This window comes from Chrysemys picta, unplaced genomic scaffold (genome assembly GCF_011386835.1).
Source record: "Chrysemys picta bellii isolate R12L10 unplaced genomic scaffold, ASM1138683v2 scaf1225, whole genome shotgun sequence".
Classification (NCBI taxonomy): domain Eukaryota; kingdom Metazoa; phylum Chordata; order Testudines; family Emydidae; genus Chrysemys; species Chrysemys picta.
In genome coordinates, this window is record NW_027053932.1 from 1,934 (window position 1) to 17,830 (window position 15,897).

Below are 15,897 nucleotides of genomic sequence, written 5' to 3' on the forward strand. Positions count from 1 at the left end.
GAAATAAATGTAGTCAAGCTGTAATAATTCTGGGTCACTGAGAACGAAAATGATGCTTAAAATTGTTGATTGGCTCTAGTTTTCAAGATATGCTATTGGGTCAGTATATACGACCCTTGACTTGGGAATGGCGGAGGATAAGTGAGTTATAAAGGGAAGGGATCTCAATTTAAACCAGAAATGACTAAAATACATCTTTGACTGGATCTATGAATAAATCTATGACTGGGTTTGGACAGTACTTGCTTTTTAGGCAAAACAATGAATGATGCAATCTGAAGCTGGTATTGCGTCATACATGATATGAATTGCATCATGTTATTCCTAGAAGTCATGGATGATGCAATCATAACGAAGCTTACATCACTCTGCTGAACAAATTGCCCTATATCAGCTCTAGAAATCATACAGTGTCGTGCTCTCTTATTTGTCAGTGTTTGATTTTGCAAAGGGACACATTTCTGTTTAGCCAAAGTGAGCAGAGATGCCTCGTACTTGTGTGAACAGTGCAGATAACTTCTGCTATGTTTGTGGTGAAGTGATTTTGCATCACAAAAGCGCAGTATAACCACTATGGTTAAGAAAGCCTAACCCCTTTATTTTGGCTGCAAAATTGGAGATCAGGACAAGAGGTGTCCCCACACAAATGCTACAACACTTGTGCAACAAATCTTCTCCAGTGGTTGAACAGGAAAAGGAAATCTATGCCTTTTGCAGTGCCAATGATTTGGAGAGAGCCAACAGATCATACCAGCAATTGTTACTTCTGCATGGTGCCTCCAGTTGGGAAAGGTGTGTCAAAGAAGAAAAAGTGGACTGTGCATTATCCAAACATTCCATCAGCTATACGCCCAGTACCCCACGGAGAAGGACTGCCGGTTCCTGATGCACCAGAATCATTCTCACTTGAGTCAGACGAGGATAAGGAAGAGGATGAAACTTTCTGGTCCTTAACCATCAATGTCACAAGACCCACATTTTCTCCCATCCTCCTCCTCTGAACCACACCTCATAACACAAGGTAAACTGAATGACCTTGTCAGGGATTTGGAACTACCCAAGAGTAAGACAGAGCTGTTGGGCTCCAGACTACAGCAGTGGAATCTCCTGGCAGGTGATGTTAGGGTTTCCATGTTCCGTGACCGTCAAAAGCCTCTTGTCCCATTCTTCTTCATGGAAGGTGATCTTGTAGCCTGCAACAACATCAATGGTGTGATGGCAGCCCTCAACATCGTTCACGATCCAGATGAGTGGAGACTGTTCATTGATTCATCGAAGACGAGTCTTAAAGCTGTTTTACTGCATAATGGTAATGTTTTGCCATCAATTCCAGTTGGTCAAGCAGTCCATATGAAGGAAACCTATGACAACATGAAACAACTTTTGAGGTGCATAAACTATGACCAACATCAGTGGCAGCTTTGTGGCGATTTGAAGGTTGTTGCTCTCTTGCTTGGTCTGCAGACTGGATACACAAAAAACTGCTGTTTTCTCTGCAAATGGGATAGTCGTGCAAGAGATTCCCACTACATCAAGAAAGATTGGCCACTCCGACAGTCGTTGGAGCCTGGGAGGAAAAGTGTTCAGCATCCACCACTTGTTGAATCAAGGAAGATTTTGTTACCACCCTTACACATCAAGCTGGGTCTGATGAAGAATTTTGTCAAGGCCATTGACAAAACACAAGCAGCTTTCAAGTACCTCCATAGAAAATTTCCAAGTTTAAGTGAAGCGAAGATAAAGGAAGGTGTCTTTGTTGGTCCTCAGATTCGTGAACTTCTTCGAGATGATGCATTTGACCATGCACTGCGTGGCAAGAAAAAGACGGCATGGAAAGCCTTCCAGTTAGTGGCAATAAATTTTCTCAGAAACAACAAGGCAGACAACTACAGGTTGTTGGTGGAAAACCTCCTCAAGGCATACAAAAGCCTCGGTTGCAACATGTCACTAAAGATATATTTTTTGCACTCTCATCTAGATTTTTTTCCACCGAACTGCAGAGCAGTGAGCGACGAGCACGGCGAGAGAATTCACCAGGACATTGCAACAATGGAGAAACGTTATCAGGGCAAATGGAGCCCATTAATGCTTGCAGACTATTGCTGGACAGTAACAAGAGATGCTCCATTTAATGAATATAAGAGACAAGCCAAGAAGCGCCGAGTAGACACTGAATAGGACTAAACTATGTACATAAACGTTTTTTGCCTTTTGTTTCATAATAAATTTTATTTATATAACCCTTTTGCTGATTTTAAAGTATTACATAAACAGGACAGGTGACATATTATCATGTAAAGCAACCATAAACACATGAAAAGACCTAGGTTTACAATTTATGATTAAAACTCTACTATCTACACAATATACATAGACATAAAATGTAAAAACTTAAATATCTTAGAAACAGTAGCCAATCAGTTGTTTTAATGGTCATATTTGAATTCAGCACATCAAAATACATAATAAATAGCACATTTTATCTCTGAAACAAACGACTTCTCAAAAATTGTAGACCAGTGTAATCAGAGCAATCAGCAGTGGCCTGTTAGCGAACACATACATGTTAGCTTAGTATATACCCCACAATATAAATCCCTGGCAGTTACACAAGCCTAATTAGTTTCAGAGTAGCAGCCGTGTTAGTCTGTATCCGCAAAAAGAACAGGAGTACTTGTGGCACCTTAGAGACTAACAAATTTATTTGAGCATAAGCTTTCATGGGCTACAGCCCACTTCATCAGATGTATAAATTGGAACATATAGTGAGGAGAGATATATACATACAGAGAACATGAAAAGGTGGGAGTTCCCTTCCCAACTCTAAGAGGCTAATTAATTAAGATGGGCTATTGTCAGCAAGAGAAAAAAAACTTTACACACCATTACACACATTGAATCTATTTCCCAATGTTAAGTATCCTCACACCCTCTTGTCAAACTGTCTTAAATGGGCCATCTTGATTATCACTACAAAAGTTTTTTTAAAGGGGGTGTCTATACTGTATAATGGGCACCAGGGGCACCAGAGTGTGGGGCTGCTGGAGGGTCAGGCAATGGTCAGAAATGATGTCAAAGACTTTGCTTTTTCAGCTCCTGCAGCTTTACACTCTCTTGTTCGTACAGAGCAGTGTATTTCCCTTCTGTCAGAGCCAATCCCAAGCCTCAGAGCAGTGAGGAAAATTAATTAATACTAAGGGAATTAATTACTCCAACAGTGTAACTATTTGTTACAGCTAATATACTGCCCACCCTATGCTCGAGAAGGTGGCCAAGGTCAGGAGATGTGCTTGGACCTGGTATGGTCCTTGATCATTTTCCATTCATCATTGTTCAGAGTGGGCTTGATTTGCAAAGGGGCTGAGGTCTCATTGACTTCAGTGGGAGTTGCAGGTTTCAAATGTTGCTGTAAATTAGAACCAATGGCTTGATAAGTGTCTGGAGAATAAAGACACAAATAATTCACCTGCGGGAGCAGAACCTTTTCCCGCTAGGCCCCGAATAGACATTTCATGCAGAGCAACAAGGATGATGGAACGGCCTGTAACTGTCGCCTAATAACATTTCCCTATGGAGCTAGTGCTGTAGTTTGTGTCTTTGAAAAAACACGAGATAATCTCTTCCAGGGCCGGCTCCAGGTTTTCTGCCGCCCCATGTGGCAAAAAAAAAAAAAAAAAAAAAAAGCCGCAGCAGCGCGATCGCACCATTCCACTCTTCAGTGGTAATTCGGTGGCAGGTCCTTCGCTCTGAGAGGGACTGAGGGACCCGCCGCTGAATTACCGCCAATCGGAATGGTGGTGGTGGAGGGTCTGGCTGGAGTCAGGGGACAAAGAGACTCGGCTGGGGCGGCGCATGACTACCATGATGGGTTGGAGAGGCTGAAGATCCTCACTGGAGTGAGAGAAGATAGGAGCCGAAATGACTGGACAACAGAGTATACGATTCACATAAAGTAGAATAAAAAATAGAAAAAATAATACATTTATAAAAAGTGCAAGATAAATTTAAAATAGTAATAATGAATAAAATACAAAAATATTAACAGACTTATAAAAAGTAAAATAATAAAAACTGAAAAATAAAAGAATTGTAAAATATATAAAAACCATAAAGGGGAAATAAAATAAAATGAAACTTAAAATATATATAAACAACAATAAAATCAAAAAGGAAATACAAGTAAAATATATTAAAAAGGTAAAAATATAACTATTACGAAAAAACACACACACAAAAAGAAAGAAAAAAGAAGCACAATTGTAAAACAGAGGCCGAGAGTCCATGGGGCTTTTGCTCCTATATCATAGGTGAGGAGCTTTGGTGTGTGCCCCTGTGTCCCCCTCTCTGCCCCGCATGTGGACAGGGCTAGACAGCAGTCTCACTCCGGCCATGCGGCCACCCTAGCCTGAGAGTGAGGGGCGGTGCCCTCCCGGGCTTCCGGACCCACAGACAAAGCCCGGGGGGGAACCACTCCCATTTATACTTGCTGGACACAAGGCTCTTGCTCGTGTTGTACAGGAGGCTAAGTGACCCCCCTGTTATACACTGAGCAATGAGGGCTCCCTCCGTGTGGGTCAGAGGAGAGACCCTGCGCTCCAGGGATGAGGTAGCTGGTGGACTGACCCCTCAACCACCAGGCACCTCTTCCATCAGTGGACGGTGACCCTGACTCCGGGAGAGACTCCGGTACAGCGAGAGAGAGACGGGGTGTCCCTCGGCTGAGCCCCCTGGGGCAAGATTCAGCCCAGCCGCACCGGGATACACAAGGTATTAGGTGGAAAGGGGAAGGAGAGAGAGAGCCAGGCTGGAGGCCTTCGGGCTCTGCTGACCTCTCTGAACCAGCCTGAGTGGGGGCCCTCGGGGCTTTTCCCAGCATGTACCCAACTCCCACAACCTTGTGACACAGGTCCGGGGCAAGCCTTCGGAATGAGGGGAGAGAAAAGGGCAACGCTGCCTCTGCCCAGGCTGTGCAGGGAATCACCCCGCCCTCCTGGAACTGCCCTTTGTGCATCCAGCTGGGATTGTAGCTCACTGAGACTTCCAGAGCCTGGCCCCAGTGCGGTCACACCGTAAGGGAGAACAGAAACATCTGCCTTTAAAATTCAACTGTATCTGGGGTGACCACACCTGTATTTCAAGTTCCCTAATAGAGGACACTGCTGCGGGGGGGGGGTGAGCTCAAGGGGGTATTTCGGGGTGCTGGGGGTGTGTGTGTGTACTGGGAGATGGCATTTGGGAGGTGCTGGACAGAGTATTTGGGGTGTGTAAGAGCAGGGGCGCCTCTTGGGACTGGGGGACCTCCCACAGGCATGCCTCTGAAGGTAGCCTGACTGCCACCCTCAGGGCGACCGGCAGGCCGCACCCCGTAGCTTGCCGCCCCAGGCAGGTGCTTGCTGTGCTGGTGCCTGGAGCCACCCCTGACAGTGAGGTGGCAAAGTTTGCAGATGATACTAAACTACTCAAGAGAGTTAAGACCAAAGCAGATTGTGAAGAACTTCAAAAAGATCTCACAAAACTAAGTGATTGGGTAGCAAAATGGCAAATGAAATGTAATGTGGATAAATGTAAAGTAATACACATTGGAAAAAATAACCCCAACTATACATACAATATGATGGGGGCTAATTTAGCTACAACTAATCAGGAGAAACATCTTGGAGTCATCATGGATAGTTCTCTGAAGGCGTCCATGCAGTGTGCAGCGGCAGTCAAAAAAGCAAACAGGGTGTTAGAAATCATTAAAAAAGGGATAGAGAATAAGACAGAGGATATCTTATTGCCCTTATATAAATCCATGGCATGCCCACATCTTGAATACTGCGTACAGAGGTTCAGAGAAGGGCAACTAAAATGATTAGGGGTTTGGAACGGGTCCCATATGAGGAGAGATTAAAGAGGCTAGGACTTTTCAGCTTGGAAAAGAGGAGACTAAGGGGGATATGATAGAGGTATATAAAATCATGAGTGGTGTGGAGAAAGTGAATAAGGAGAAGTTATTTACTTGTTCCATAATATAAGAACAAGGGGCCACCAAACGAAATTAATGGGCAGCAGGTTTAAAACAAATAAAAGGAAGTTCTTTTTTACACAGCGCACAGTCAATCTGTGAAACTCCTTGCCTGAGGAGGTTGTGAAAGCTAGGACTGTAACAGGGTTTAAAAGAGAACTGGATACATTCATGGAGGCTAAGTCCGTTAATGGTTATTAGCCCAGATGGTTAAGGAGTGGTGTCCCTAGCTTCTGTTTGTCAGAGGGTGGAGATGGATGGCAGCAGAGAGATCACTGATCATTACTGAATTAATGTATCTTGACTTTTACAAATTTCTTATCTGCTTATGTTAAATACTAAGTTATACTGTTGCTTGGTAGTGTGAGGTGTAGGTTAGCATGAGTGCACAGAACACTGGGAAGAACATACACTAATTCAGTTTGTAGAACTGCCGTGTATTCACATAATGGGGTGTATACTAACTTAATACATATGTGTTCGCTGACAGGACACGGCTTGTTTCTCTGATTATTATTGTATGAGGGCCACAGCTTTGCTAAATGAATTAACAAAGCAGAGATGAGAGCATTTATGTGGGCTTTACCTTTTTTATCAAATTGTGTACATTGTTGGGAGTGTAGAGTGGGAAACTGAGTCACATGTCCATCCAATTTAGGCTTAATCAGTTTTGCCTTTATTTAATACAATTTAAAACAGAATTAATCTTACTTATAGTGTCTGGACATACATTCCTGCCTCACAAGTAATAACAGACAAGACAGAATAAGTGAATGTTCCCAAGTTAAGACATTCTGGGGCACTGAAAAGTCCTTCCTTCCTCCATGACGTCAGTCCTCCTCACCTGCCTGGATCTCCTGTTCGGGTCCTTCGGTTTCATTCGTCAATTTCTGATCCAGCATTTCTCCAGCCCATTTTTATATGTATTTTCTTATTTTTTATGTATTTTACATATGTATTTTATACATATTTTTACATATGTACATATATACATAATTTTACATATTTTATACATATTTTCATACATTTGCACATTTTCTATTGCTTAATTTTCCTCCATTCTTTAGTCAACACATTATCCATTGAATTTTACATAACCTGTTCATTAATTATGAACAAATGTTAATCATCTAATATCTACAATTTTCTTGATGTAGAGTGCTTCTTTGACTCGGGAATCACCAGGTGAAACTCTCTGCCCTGCGTTAAGCAGAATGTCAGACTAGATGATCAGCATTGGTCCCTTATGGCCTTTTAATCAATGAATCTATGATATACGCCATGATCTGTTAGCATAGACTGCTGAACCTGTGCAAAATGCCATGGAATTCAAGAGCCAGCTTCAAGAGTTGTTGTGTGATCTGATCAGGTTAGGCATTGAAAGATCCATCAGAGTCTTACATAGGAAACTGTTCATAAGTGCTGAGAAATATTATTTAAAATTAGGCAACAGGGAGCACCGGGGAAATCCATTAGACAGCCAAAAAAACTCAACGCAACCCAAATCCTAAAATGCTGCAATGGACTGACAGAGCAGGAAAAGGAAAAGCCTAAATGGAGTTGTCTGTAGAGATGGTTTGGCTTTTTCCATCATTAAAATTTTGGTGAAAATTGTAAAATTTGCAAAAACCAAGGTGAACATTTTATGAAAGGATTTCCATTTTAAGCTTCTTTTTTCTTTGACATTCCAGATATTGAAGATATTTAAAATTTGGGGTTTTTTGGTAACACAAGTTTCTCTTCCCATTCTCCTGATAGGTTTACAAGTCCAATTTTTTCAAATGGCAACATTTCAATTAAAAAGTGAGGGTCATCAGCAGTAATTCAACAAAACATATATTTATTTATTTCCCTCATTCCCCCTGTTTTAAGTAAGTCTAATTTTCATTCTCTGTTTTCGCCGATTGTGTGAAAAGATGCTCCTCTCTACTGTTTTCCTAAAGGCTCCCTTCACGTCTTTGTTCCTCAGAGTGTATATTATGGGATTCAATACAGGTGCTGCAACTGTGATCACTCTTTGGGGTGGAGATAGACTTGGGCCTCAGGTAGGTAAAAAGGTCCATTCCGTAGAACAAAGTCACCACCCTGAGATGGGAGGAGCAGGTGGAGAAGGCTTTATGCCTTCCCTCTGCCGTCAGCAGCTTGAGGATGGTGGAGATAATGCAGATGTAGGACAGGGTTATCAACAAAAAAGGGCCCATAATGAACAAAACTGACACAGTCAAGACCATAATCATATTTTTGGATATGTCCGTGCATGCCACCTTCAACACTGGTGGGATGTCACAGAAGAAGTGGTGGATGCGGTTGGAGCCACAGAAGGGCAGGCTGAAGATCCAAGTGGTCTGAACTACTTCCACTGAGATGCCGATGATCCATGAAGTACCCATGAGCTGTGCACATGTCTGGCCACTCATGATAGTTCTGTAGTGCAGGGGGTGACATATGGCGATGTAGCGGTTGTACGCCATGGCTGCTAAGAGGCAGCATTCACGTCAGGCCCATGATGGAGATGATGTACATCTGGGCAGTGCAGCCCGCGATGGTGATGGTCTTTTGGTCCACCAAGAGGTGAACCAGCAGCTGAGAGACCACACTGCTGGTGTAGCATATTTTCAAGAATGACAGGTTCACCAGAAAGAAATACATGGGGGTGTGGAGTGAGGGGTTTAGCTTTATAAGGAGGATAACAAGCAGGTTCCCCATCAGGGCGACCAGGTACGTGACCAGAAGCACCAGAAACAGAATGATTTGCAGCTTGTTAAGGTTTGAAAACCCCACCAGGATGAATACATCAGAGATGGTCTGGTTCTCTCCAGGGTCACTCTCTGAATAGGTCGTCTGTAAGAGTGGCAAAGAAAGAGACTGAATCTGAGGAATACTAAACATGTGGATGTGAATCAAACAATTCATACTGGTTTCCTTTCTGTTGGGATGCTTCAGACTAAAACCTGCTGCAATTCTGTATAGAAATATATAACTGGACCCAATCATCATGAGGCATAAGCTGGTGGAGCCACATTGATGTCAATCAAGCTGTGCCAATATAGGTCAGCTGGAGAGCTGACCACTTTGACACCAGTGGAACTACAGCTGATTTGCAACAGACGGGGTCTGATGAATTGACTCTAAATGAGCTACATCAGTTTATACCAGCAATGGAGGTATACCAGTTTCCAGCATCGGGGGTTCTATTCTTCTTCTTTGAACACATTTTTTGTCTGTCTCCATGGAAATTAAAAAAGGGATCTTTTCTCCTTTCTGCGTTTCTTTTGTTTTCCCCTCAGGAATGTTATTCTATTCTATAACAATGTTTACCAAAATAAGATTTCGCAAAGAGGGTAATTATTTTTATTTATTTATTTATTTTTGTGGCATCCCAGGAAGCTTCTCAGGAAGGTGGGAGATTAGCATCTTCAAAGTCCTATTGTTCTCCCCAATGGCCAATCCAGACTGATTTCATTCTGTGTGGTGGGCGTTTTCCAGGTGTAAACCACCTTGTAATTGTTACATAGTCAATAGTCCTAAATTCAAATACAGTAATGATACATGCATATAAATAGGATAATCATATTCAGCAGATCATAAACTTTCCAATGATCTTTCACAAGACCCATCTTGCATAATATACATCTTAGATATGCTATAACCATATTATAACATTATTTCTATGAAGAATATGGGGTATAGTGTTTCACACACACATCCATAGATAGATAGATAGATAGATAGATAGATAGATATGAATACAGACACAACCCAGATGCTCAGAAACACACACTCTAAGATTCCCTGCCACTGTATGGAAAATTCAAATGAAGAAACCAATGACTTAATCCTGGTCCCATTGCAGACTGGGGCACAACACAATGGACTTCAGTGGGAGAATGGTTGGGGGCTTAAGTCATTCATCAATAGCCTACCTTGTTTAAGAAGAGTAGTTCCCTCTCCCAGCTGCAGACGCTAAGTGTGTTGAAGGAAAGAGAGGTGTTTTTATTTCATTCACTGGCTTCTGGGACCTACTCCCTAAAGGAAATTTCTTGTAATATTCTTCAAAGGAAGAACAATACTGCCTCAACCTGCAACAAAACAAAATTCACTAGGGAAGTCATTTCGTAGAAAGTTGTATCATCAATCATCATCATCGTGTGTATTTTCTAGATGAAAATCATAATAGGATTTACTAACTGTGGTAAATTGTGTGATAAAATTTTGTCTAGAAGAAGGAATGATTTGTCCAAAGCAACACAACACAGAGTCGGGGTTGACTAAGGTACAATGCCCAAGGCTCATGACTCCGGTTCCCCGATGTTCAGATTGTGTGCCCCATTCTTGTCTCAGAACCACGATTAGAACCCAGGAGCTCAGACTCCCAGTCCCAACTGCTCTAAACTTTAGGCCCCACTCCCCTCCCAGAGCTGGGAACAGAACCCAGGAGTCCTCAGTCTTAGACTCCACTGTCCCAATCACAGGGCCCATTTCCCTCCTAGAGGACCAGATCCAAAGCCCATCGAAGTCAGTGGGACTATTCCCTTTTACTCCAGTAAGTTTGCAGTGGGACCAGAATCAGGGCTAGTTCCCAGGAGCATTAGAATAAACTCTGTGTGGAAGCTGAGAGGTGCTGGGGGTAGTGCGCTTCAGGGAGTGGGGTGATGAGCTCAGCTGGGAGCACTCTCAATTCTAAGACAGTGTTGACCCCATTACTCCAGCATGGAAGAAGGAGGCTGTGCTATTGGGACTGTGGTGGGATTCTCAGTTTGAGGCACACTTCCCCCTTAGTCAGTGCTGGAAGCAATGCCCCAGTGTAGCACCAGTGGGCGCTGATCTATAGGGATGGGCCTGGAGGGCTCTGTGGGATGTTCTCAGCTTCATTGATCCCAACGTCCCAGTTCAGCAGTAAGGGGTGCTGTACAGCAGGGAATAGGGTGGAGGACTCATTAAGGGACATTCTCCTCTGTGGGTCAGTGTAACCCCCATGCTCCAGACCAGCTCCAAGGGATGACATGCTGCAAAGAGCTGGGTGGGGTCTCACCTGGTGGGGCTCGGCTGTCTCTTGGTCCATGCTGACCCCTTGTGCTTCAGCAGGGCACCACGTGGCCCTGTGCCGCAAGGAGCAAGGTGAGGGGCTCAGCTGCGGACCATCTCCCATCAGAATGGCTGCTTAGCACAGTGCCCCAGCATGGCGCTTGGGAGACCTCTGCTGCAGAGGGTGGGTAGGGTGGATTAGCAGGGGATGCTCTCCCCTTAAAGTTGGTGCTGACCCTCAGCAACTCATCACAGTGGAAGGGGACACTGTTTCTGGTGGATGTTATATCTTTTGGATGAGCTGTAAATGAAAGATCTTTCCTGACCACCGTGGCCATGAATGAGTCTATGGGGCTGTTTATAAGTGGAGGGGGCAGCAGTGGCACATACACACACATTGAGCATGGCTCATTTCCTCCTGTCGGGGGGACAGTCACTCACTCACTCACATGTGCACGCACATACAAACTGAGGATGGCTCATTACCCCAAGCAGGTAGAAACAGTCTCTCTCTCTCTCTCTCTCTCTCTCTCTCTCTCACACACACACAGACTCTCACACACACACATGCTGAGCAGGGCTCATTCTCTCCATCTGTGGACAACAATCTGTTGCCTGATCTATTGAATGTATCTTGATCATATTACCAGTTTACTTCCCCTATTCATCATTCTGAAACTTGGTAGGTTCTTGTCCCAAGATCAGGCCCAGTATTATCAGAATCACTGTTCAGTTGGGAACCCCCATGTGCATGGTTGCAACACTCACACTTAGGAGATTACATTATATGGAAAATGGATTTATTAACACAGTTAGGAAATTCACAAACACTCCATCCCAGCACGGCCGTTAGCCATAATACAGAAGGAGCTGAGCATCCCTATACTTACACTACCCCTTGCAAAACAACCCAAAGAGTTAAGTACAGAGGGGTAGCCGTGTTAGTCTGGATCTGTAAAAAGCATCAGAGAGTCCTGTGGCACCTTTAAGACTACCAGATGTATTGGAGCATAAGGTTTCGTGGGTGAATACCCACTTCGTCAGACGCATATAATGGAAATTTCCAGAGGAAGGTATAAATATGCAGGCAAGAATCAGTCTGCAGATAACGAGGTTAGTTCAATCAGGGAGGAAGAGGTCCTCTGCTGGCAGTTGAGGTGTGAACACCAAGGGAGGAGAAACTGCTTTTGTAGTTGGCTAGCCATTCACAGTCTTTGTTTAATCCTGATCTGATGGTGTTAAATTTGCAAATGAACTGAAGCTCAGTCCAAAGAGAAACCACTGAGCTTCAGTTCATTTGCAAATTTGACACCATCAGATCAGGATTAAACAAAGATTGTGAATGGCTAGCCAATTAGCCCAATGAGCCCAATGCTAGCATTTCTCCAGCATTGGGCTCATTTTCATATGTGTTCTCATTCATGTTGCTATTCTCAATTGCCCCCAAACTTTATCCAACACATTATCCATTGAATTTTACAGAGCCTATATATTATTCATGCACAAGTGTTAATAACCTAATGCCTAAAATGTTCTTGCTGAATTTGTAGTTTCTGGAACATGTTGCCCTAGGCCACTCTGCTTCTAAGTTTCTCAGAGAAAGGGAGTTTTTTTGTTTATCATTACATGTATGTAACTCTCACTTCTTCCAACATGACACATTGCTTATCTTCTTAACAGTATCATTTTAAACAAATCAGCAAATTCTATCAAAGAGAAATAATAAAAGCCAAGACATACAGCCAGCCAGTGCATCTTAAAAATGCATTATAGGGATATTTAGGGAAAGAAGGCATATAGTCCTGTAATTGCTGAGCTAGGGATAGAGGATTTAAATTTGTTTTTTTTTTTTTATATGTAGGCAGTGATATAGGGAGACAAGCCAACAGAGTAGTATTTCTCATTATAAGAATATACAAATGTATGTTATCATATAGTTATACAAAGATGTACCATATACACAGGCTTTTGGTGCAATATTGTGATACATTGATCGGACCACTTATATGAGTTTATAACACAGCTATTATTTTACATATGTAATATAAACTATGTACAGTGCTTCTCTGACTCAGGAATCACCAGGTTGAAATTCTCTGCCCTGTGTTAAGCAGGATGTCAAACTAGATGATCAAAATGCTTCCCCATGGCCTTTTAATCAATGAATCTATGGTATGCACCATGATCTGCTAGCATAGGCTCTGAACCTGTGCAAAATGCCATAGAAGTCAGTAGCCAGCTCCCTGAGTTGTTGTTTGACCTGATCATGTTAGGCATTGAAAGATCCACCAGAGTCTTACATAGCAAGACATTCATAAGTGTTGAGGAATGTTATTTAAAATTAGACCAGAGGGAGCACTGGGGAAATGCAATCAAGACACAGGCCAAAAAAATCCAACCCAGGAAAAGGAGAAGCCTAAATGGACTTTTCTGTAGAGCAGGTTGGAATTTTTCAAGTATTAACATTTTGATGAAAATTGTTAAAATTGCACAAACCAAGTTCAATGTTTCATGAAATGTTTCTCATTTTGAGCTTACTTTTTGCTTTGACATTTCAAATTTTGAGATATAAAATCAAGAAACTACTTGGATTATATTTTCTCATTTGATTTTTTCAATTAAGTTTAAATCTGGTTCTATCAAATTTTCATGAAAATTTAAATATTTAAAATTTTGGGTATTTTTGGTAAGAAAAGTTTCTCTTCCCATTTTCCAGACAGGTTTACAAGAGGTCAAAGCTTTTCAAATGGCACAATTTCAATTTAAAAAATGACGGTCATCGGGAGTAATTCAACAAAACATGTATGAATTTCCCTCATTCCCCTGTTTTAACTAACACTATCTTTCATTCTCTGTTTTCTCCAATTGTGTGAAAAGATGCTCTTCTCTACTGTTTTTATAAAGGCTCCCTTCACCTCTTTGTTCCTCAGAGTGTATATTATGGGGTTCAACACTGGTCCCACAATTATGTTCATGAGGGAAATCATTTGATTACTTTCCGGGGTGAAGCTAGACTTGAGCCCCAGGTAAGAGATAAGGGCCATTCCATAGAACAAAGTCACCACCATGAGGTGGGAGGAGCAGGTGGAGAAAGCTTTATTCCTTCCCTCTACTGATGGCAGCATGAGGATGGTAGAAATAATGCAGATGTAGGACAGGATTATCATCAGGAAAGGGCTCATGATGAACAGCACCGACACAGTGAAGACCATAATCTCATTTTTGGATGTGTCCGTACATGCCATCTTCAACACTGGTGGGATGTCACAGAAGAAGTGGTGGATGCGGTTGGAGCCACAGAAGGGCAGGCTGAAGATCCAAGTGGTCTGAACTACTTCCACCGATATGCCGATGATCCATGAAGCACCCGCGAACTGTGCACACGCCTGGCCACTCATGATAGTTTTGTAGTGCAGGGGGTGACAAATGGCCATGTAACGGTCGTATGCCATGACTGCTAGGAGGCAGCATTCCGTCAGGCCCATGATGGTGATGACGTACATCTGGGCAGCACAGCCTGCAATGGTGATGGTCTTTTGCTCCACTAGGAGGTGAATCAGCAGCTGAGGAACCACACTGCTGGTGAAGCAGATTTCCAAGAAAGACAGGTTCACCAGGAAGAAATACATGGGGGTGTGGAGTGAGGGGTTTAACTTTATAAGGAGGATAACAAGGAGGTTCCCTATCAGGGTGACCAGGTAGATGACCAGAAGCACCAGAAACAGAACGATTTGCAGCTTGTTAAGGTTTGAAAACCCCACCAGGATGAATACTTCAGAGATGGTCTGGTTCTTTCCTGGGTTGCTCTCAGAATAGATCATCTGTATGGGGTGACAAAGAAAGATACTGAATCTGAGGTTCTATTTTTCCTCTTCGAACACATTTTTTTCAGTCTACATAAAAAATCAAAAAGTGATCTTTCTTTCTTTCTTTCTTTCTTTCTTTCTTTCTTTCTTTCTTTCTTTCTTTCTTTCTTTCTTTCTTTCTTTCTTTCTCCTCTGAGAATGTTATTCTTTAGCCACATTTACCAAATAAAATTTCTCAAATGAGGGCAAATTCTGATCTCATTCGGCTCTTAATCATGAGAATTGTTATATGAATGCAAGTATTCCCACTGCAGTTACAACTCACAAAAGTGAGGACTACTCACATGAATAAACTGATGCTGCTGAATCCAATTGGTTTGAAGCCCTTTGAAGAATGAGAAGCTTGATAAATGGTGAAAACAATGGGGGATTTTGGCCTTTTGTGTACTAAAAATGTTATTCTTCCCTAAATATTAGAGAACAATTGCAATCATTCCATCCTTTATCATCACAGTATCTGAAATGCATTTGTTTCTCTCAACATACAAAAGAAGAGCTAGGGCCAGTACCTTTGCTGGTGTAAATTTTAACAGCTCCATGGGTATAAAAAGAGCTATACTTATTTACACCAGTTGAAGATCTTTGTCTTATGAGATTGCTATAAAGAATTTTACAAGAATGAAGATCCTAGAATGTTAGAAGGTTTTCCACAGATGTTTTACTTCAAGGTTACTTGTTGACAAGGAACTTCCTAATAATGGGCATGAAAGTGAAATGACAGAGTTGAAATAAAAATGAGCAATAACAAAGATATTGTATTTTGCATACCCTTAGCACCTTCAATATGTGGCTCTCAAAGCAACACATCAAATAATAGTGAGCTACTAAGGGGGAAACGGGGAATAATTAGGGGAATGATGGGGTGAAGAGACTGGGTTTACACTGCGAATCAGCATTCCTGATACCTGAAACTCTGCCATTGCTACAGAACCATTCTCCTGGAAATTGAACACACACACACACATACACACACACATACACACACATTAAAAGGGAATG

At 42.4% G+C, this 15,897-nt stretch overlaps 1 protein-coding gene across 1 annotated transcript; it reads right to left on the reverse strand.

Annotated features, from left to right (window-relative positions):
- Window positions 1–13,860: 13,860 nt before the first annotated feature.
- LOC135979799 (olfactory receptor 10A4-like) lies at window positions 13,861–14,853 on the reverse strand. The gene has a single exon (XM_065579999.1). It carries the CDS (start codon window positions 14,851–14,853, stop codon window positions 13,861–13,863), a length of 993 nt encoding a protein of 330 aa, XP_065436071.1.
- Window positions 14,854–15,897: the final 1,044 nt, after the last annotated feature.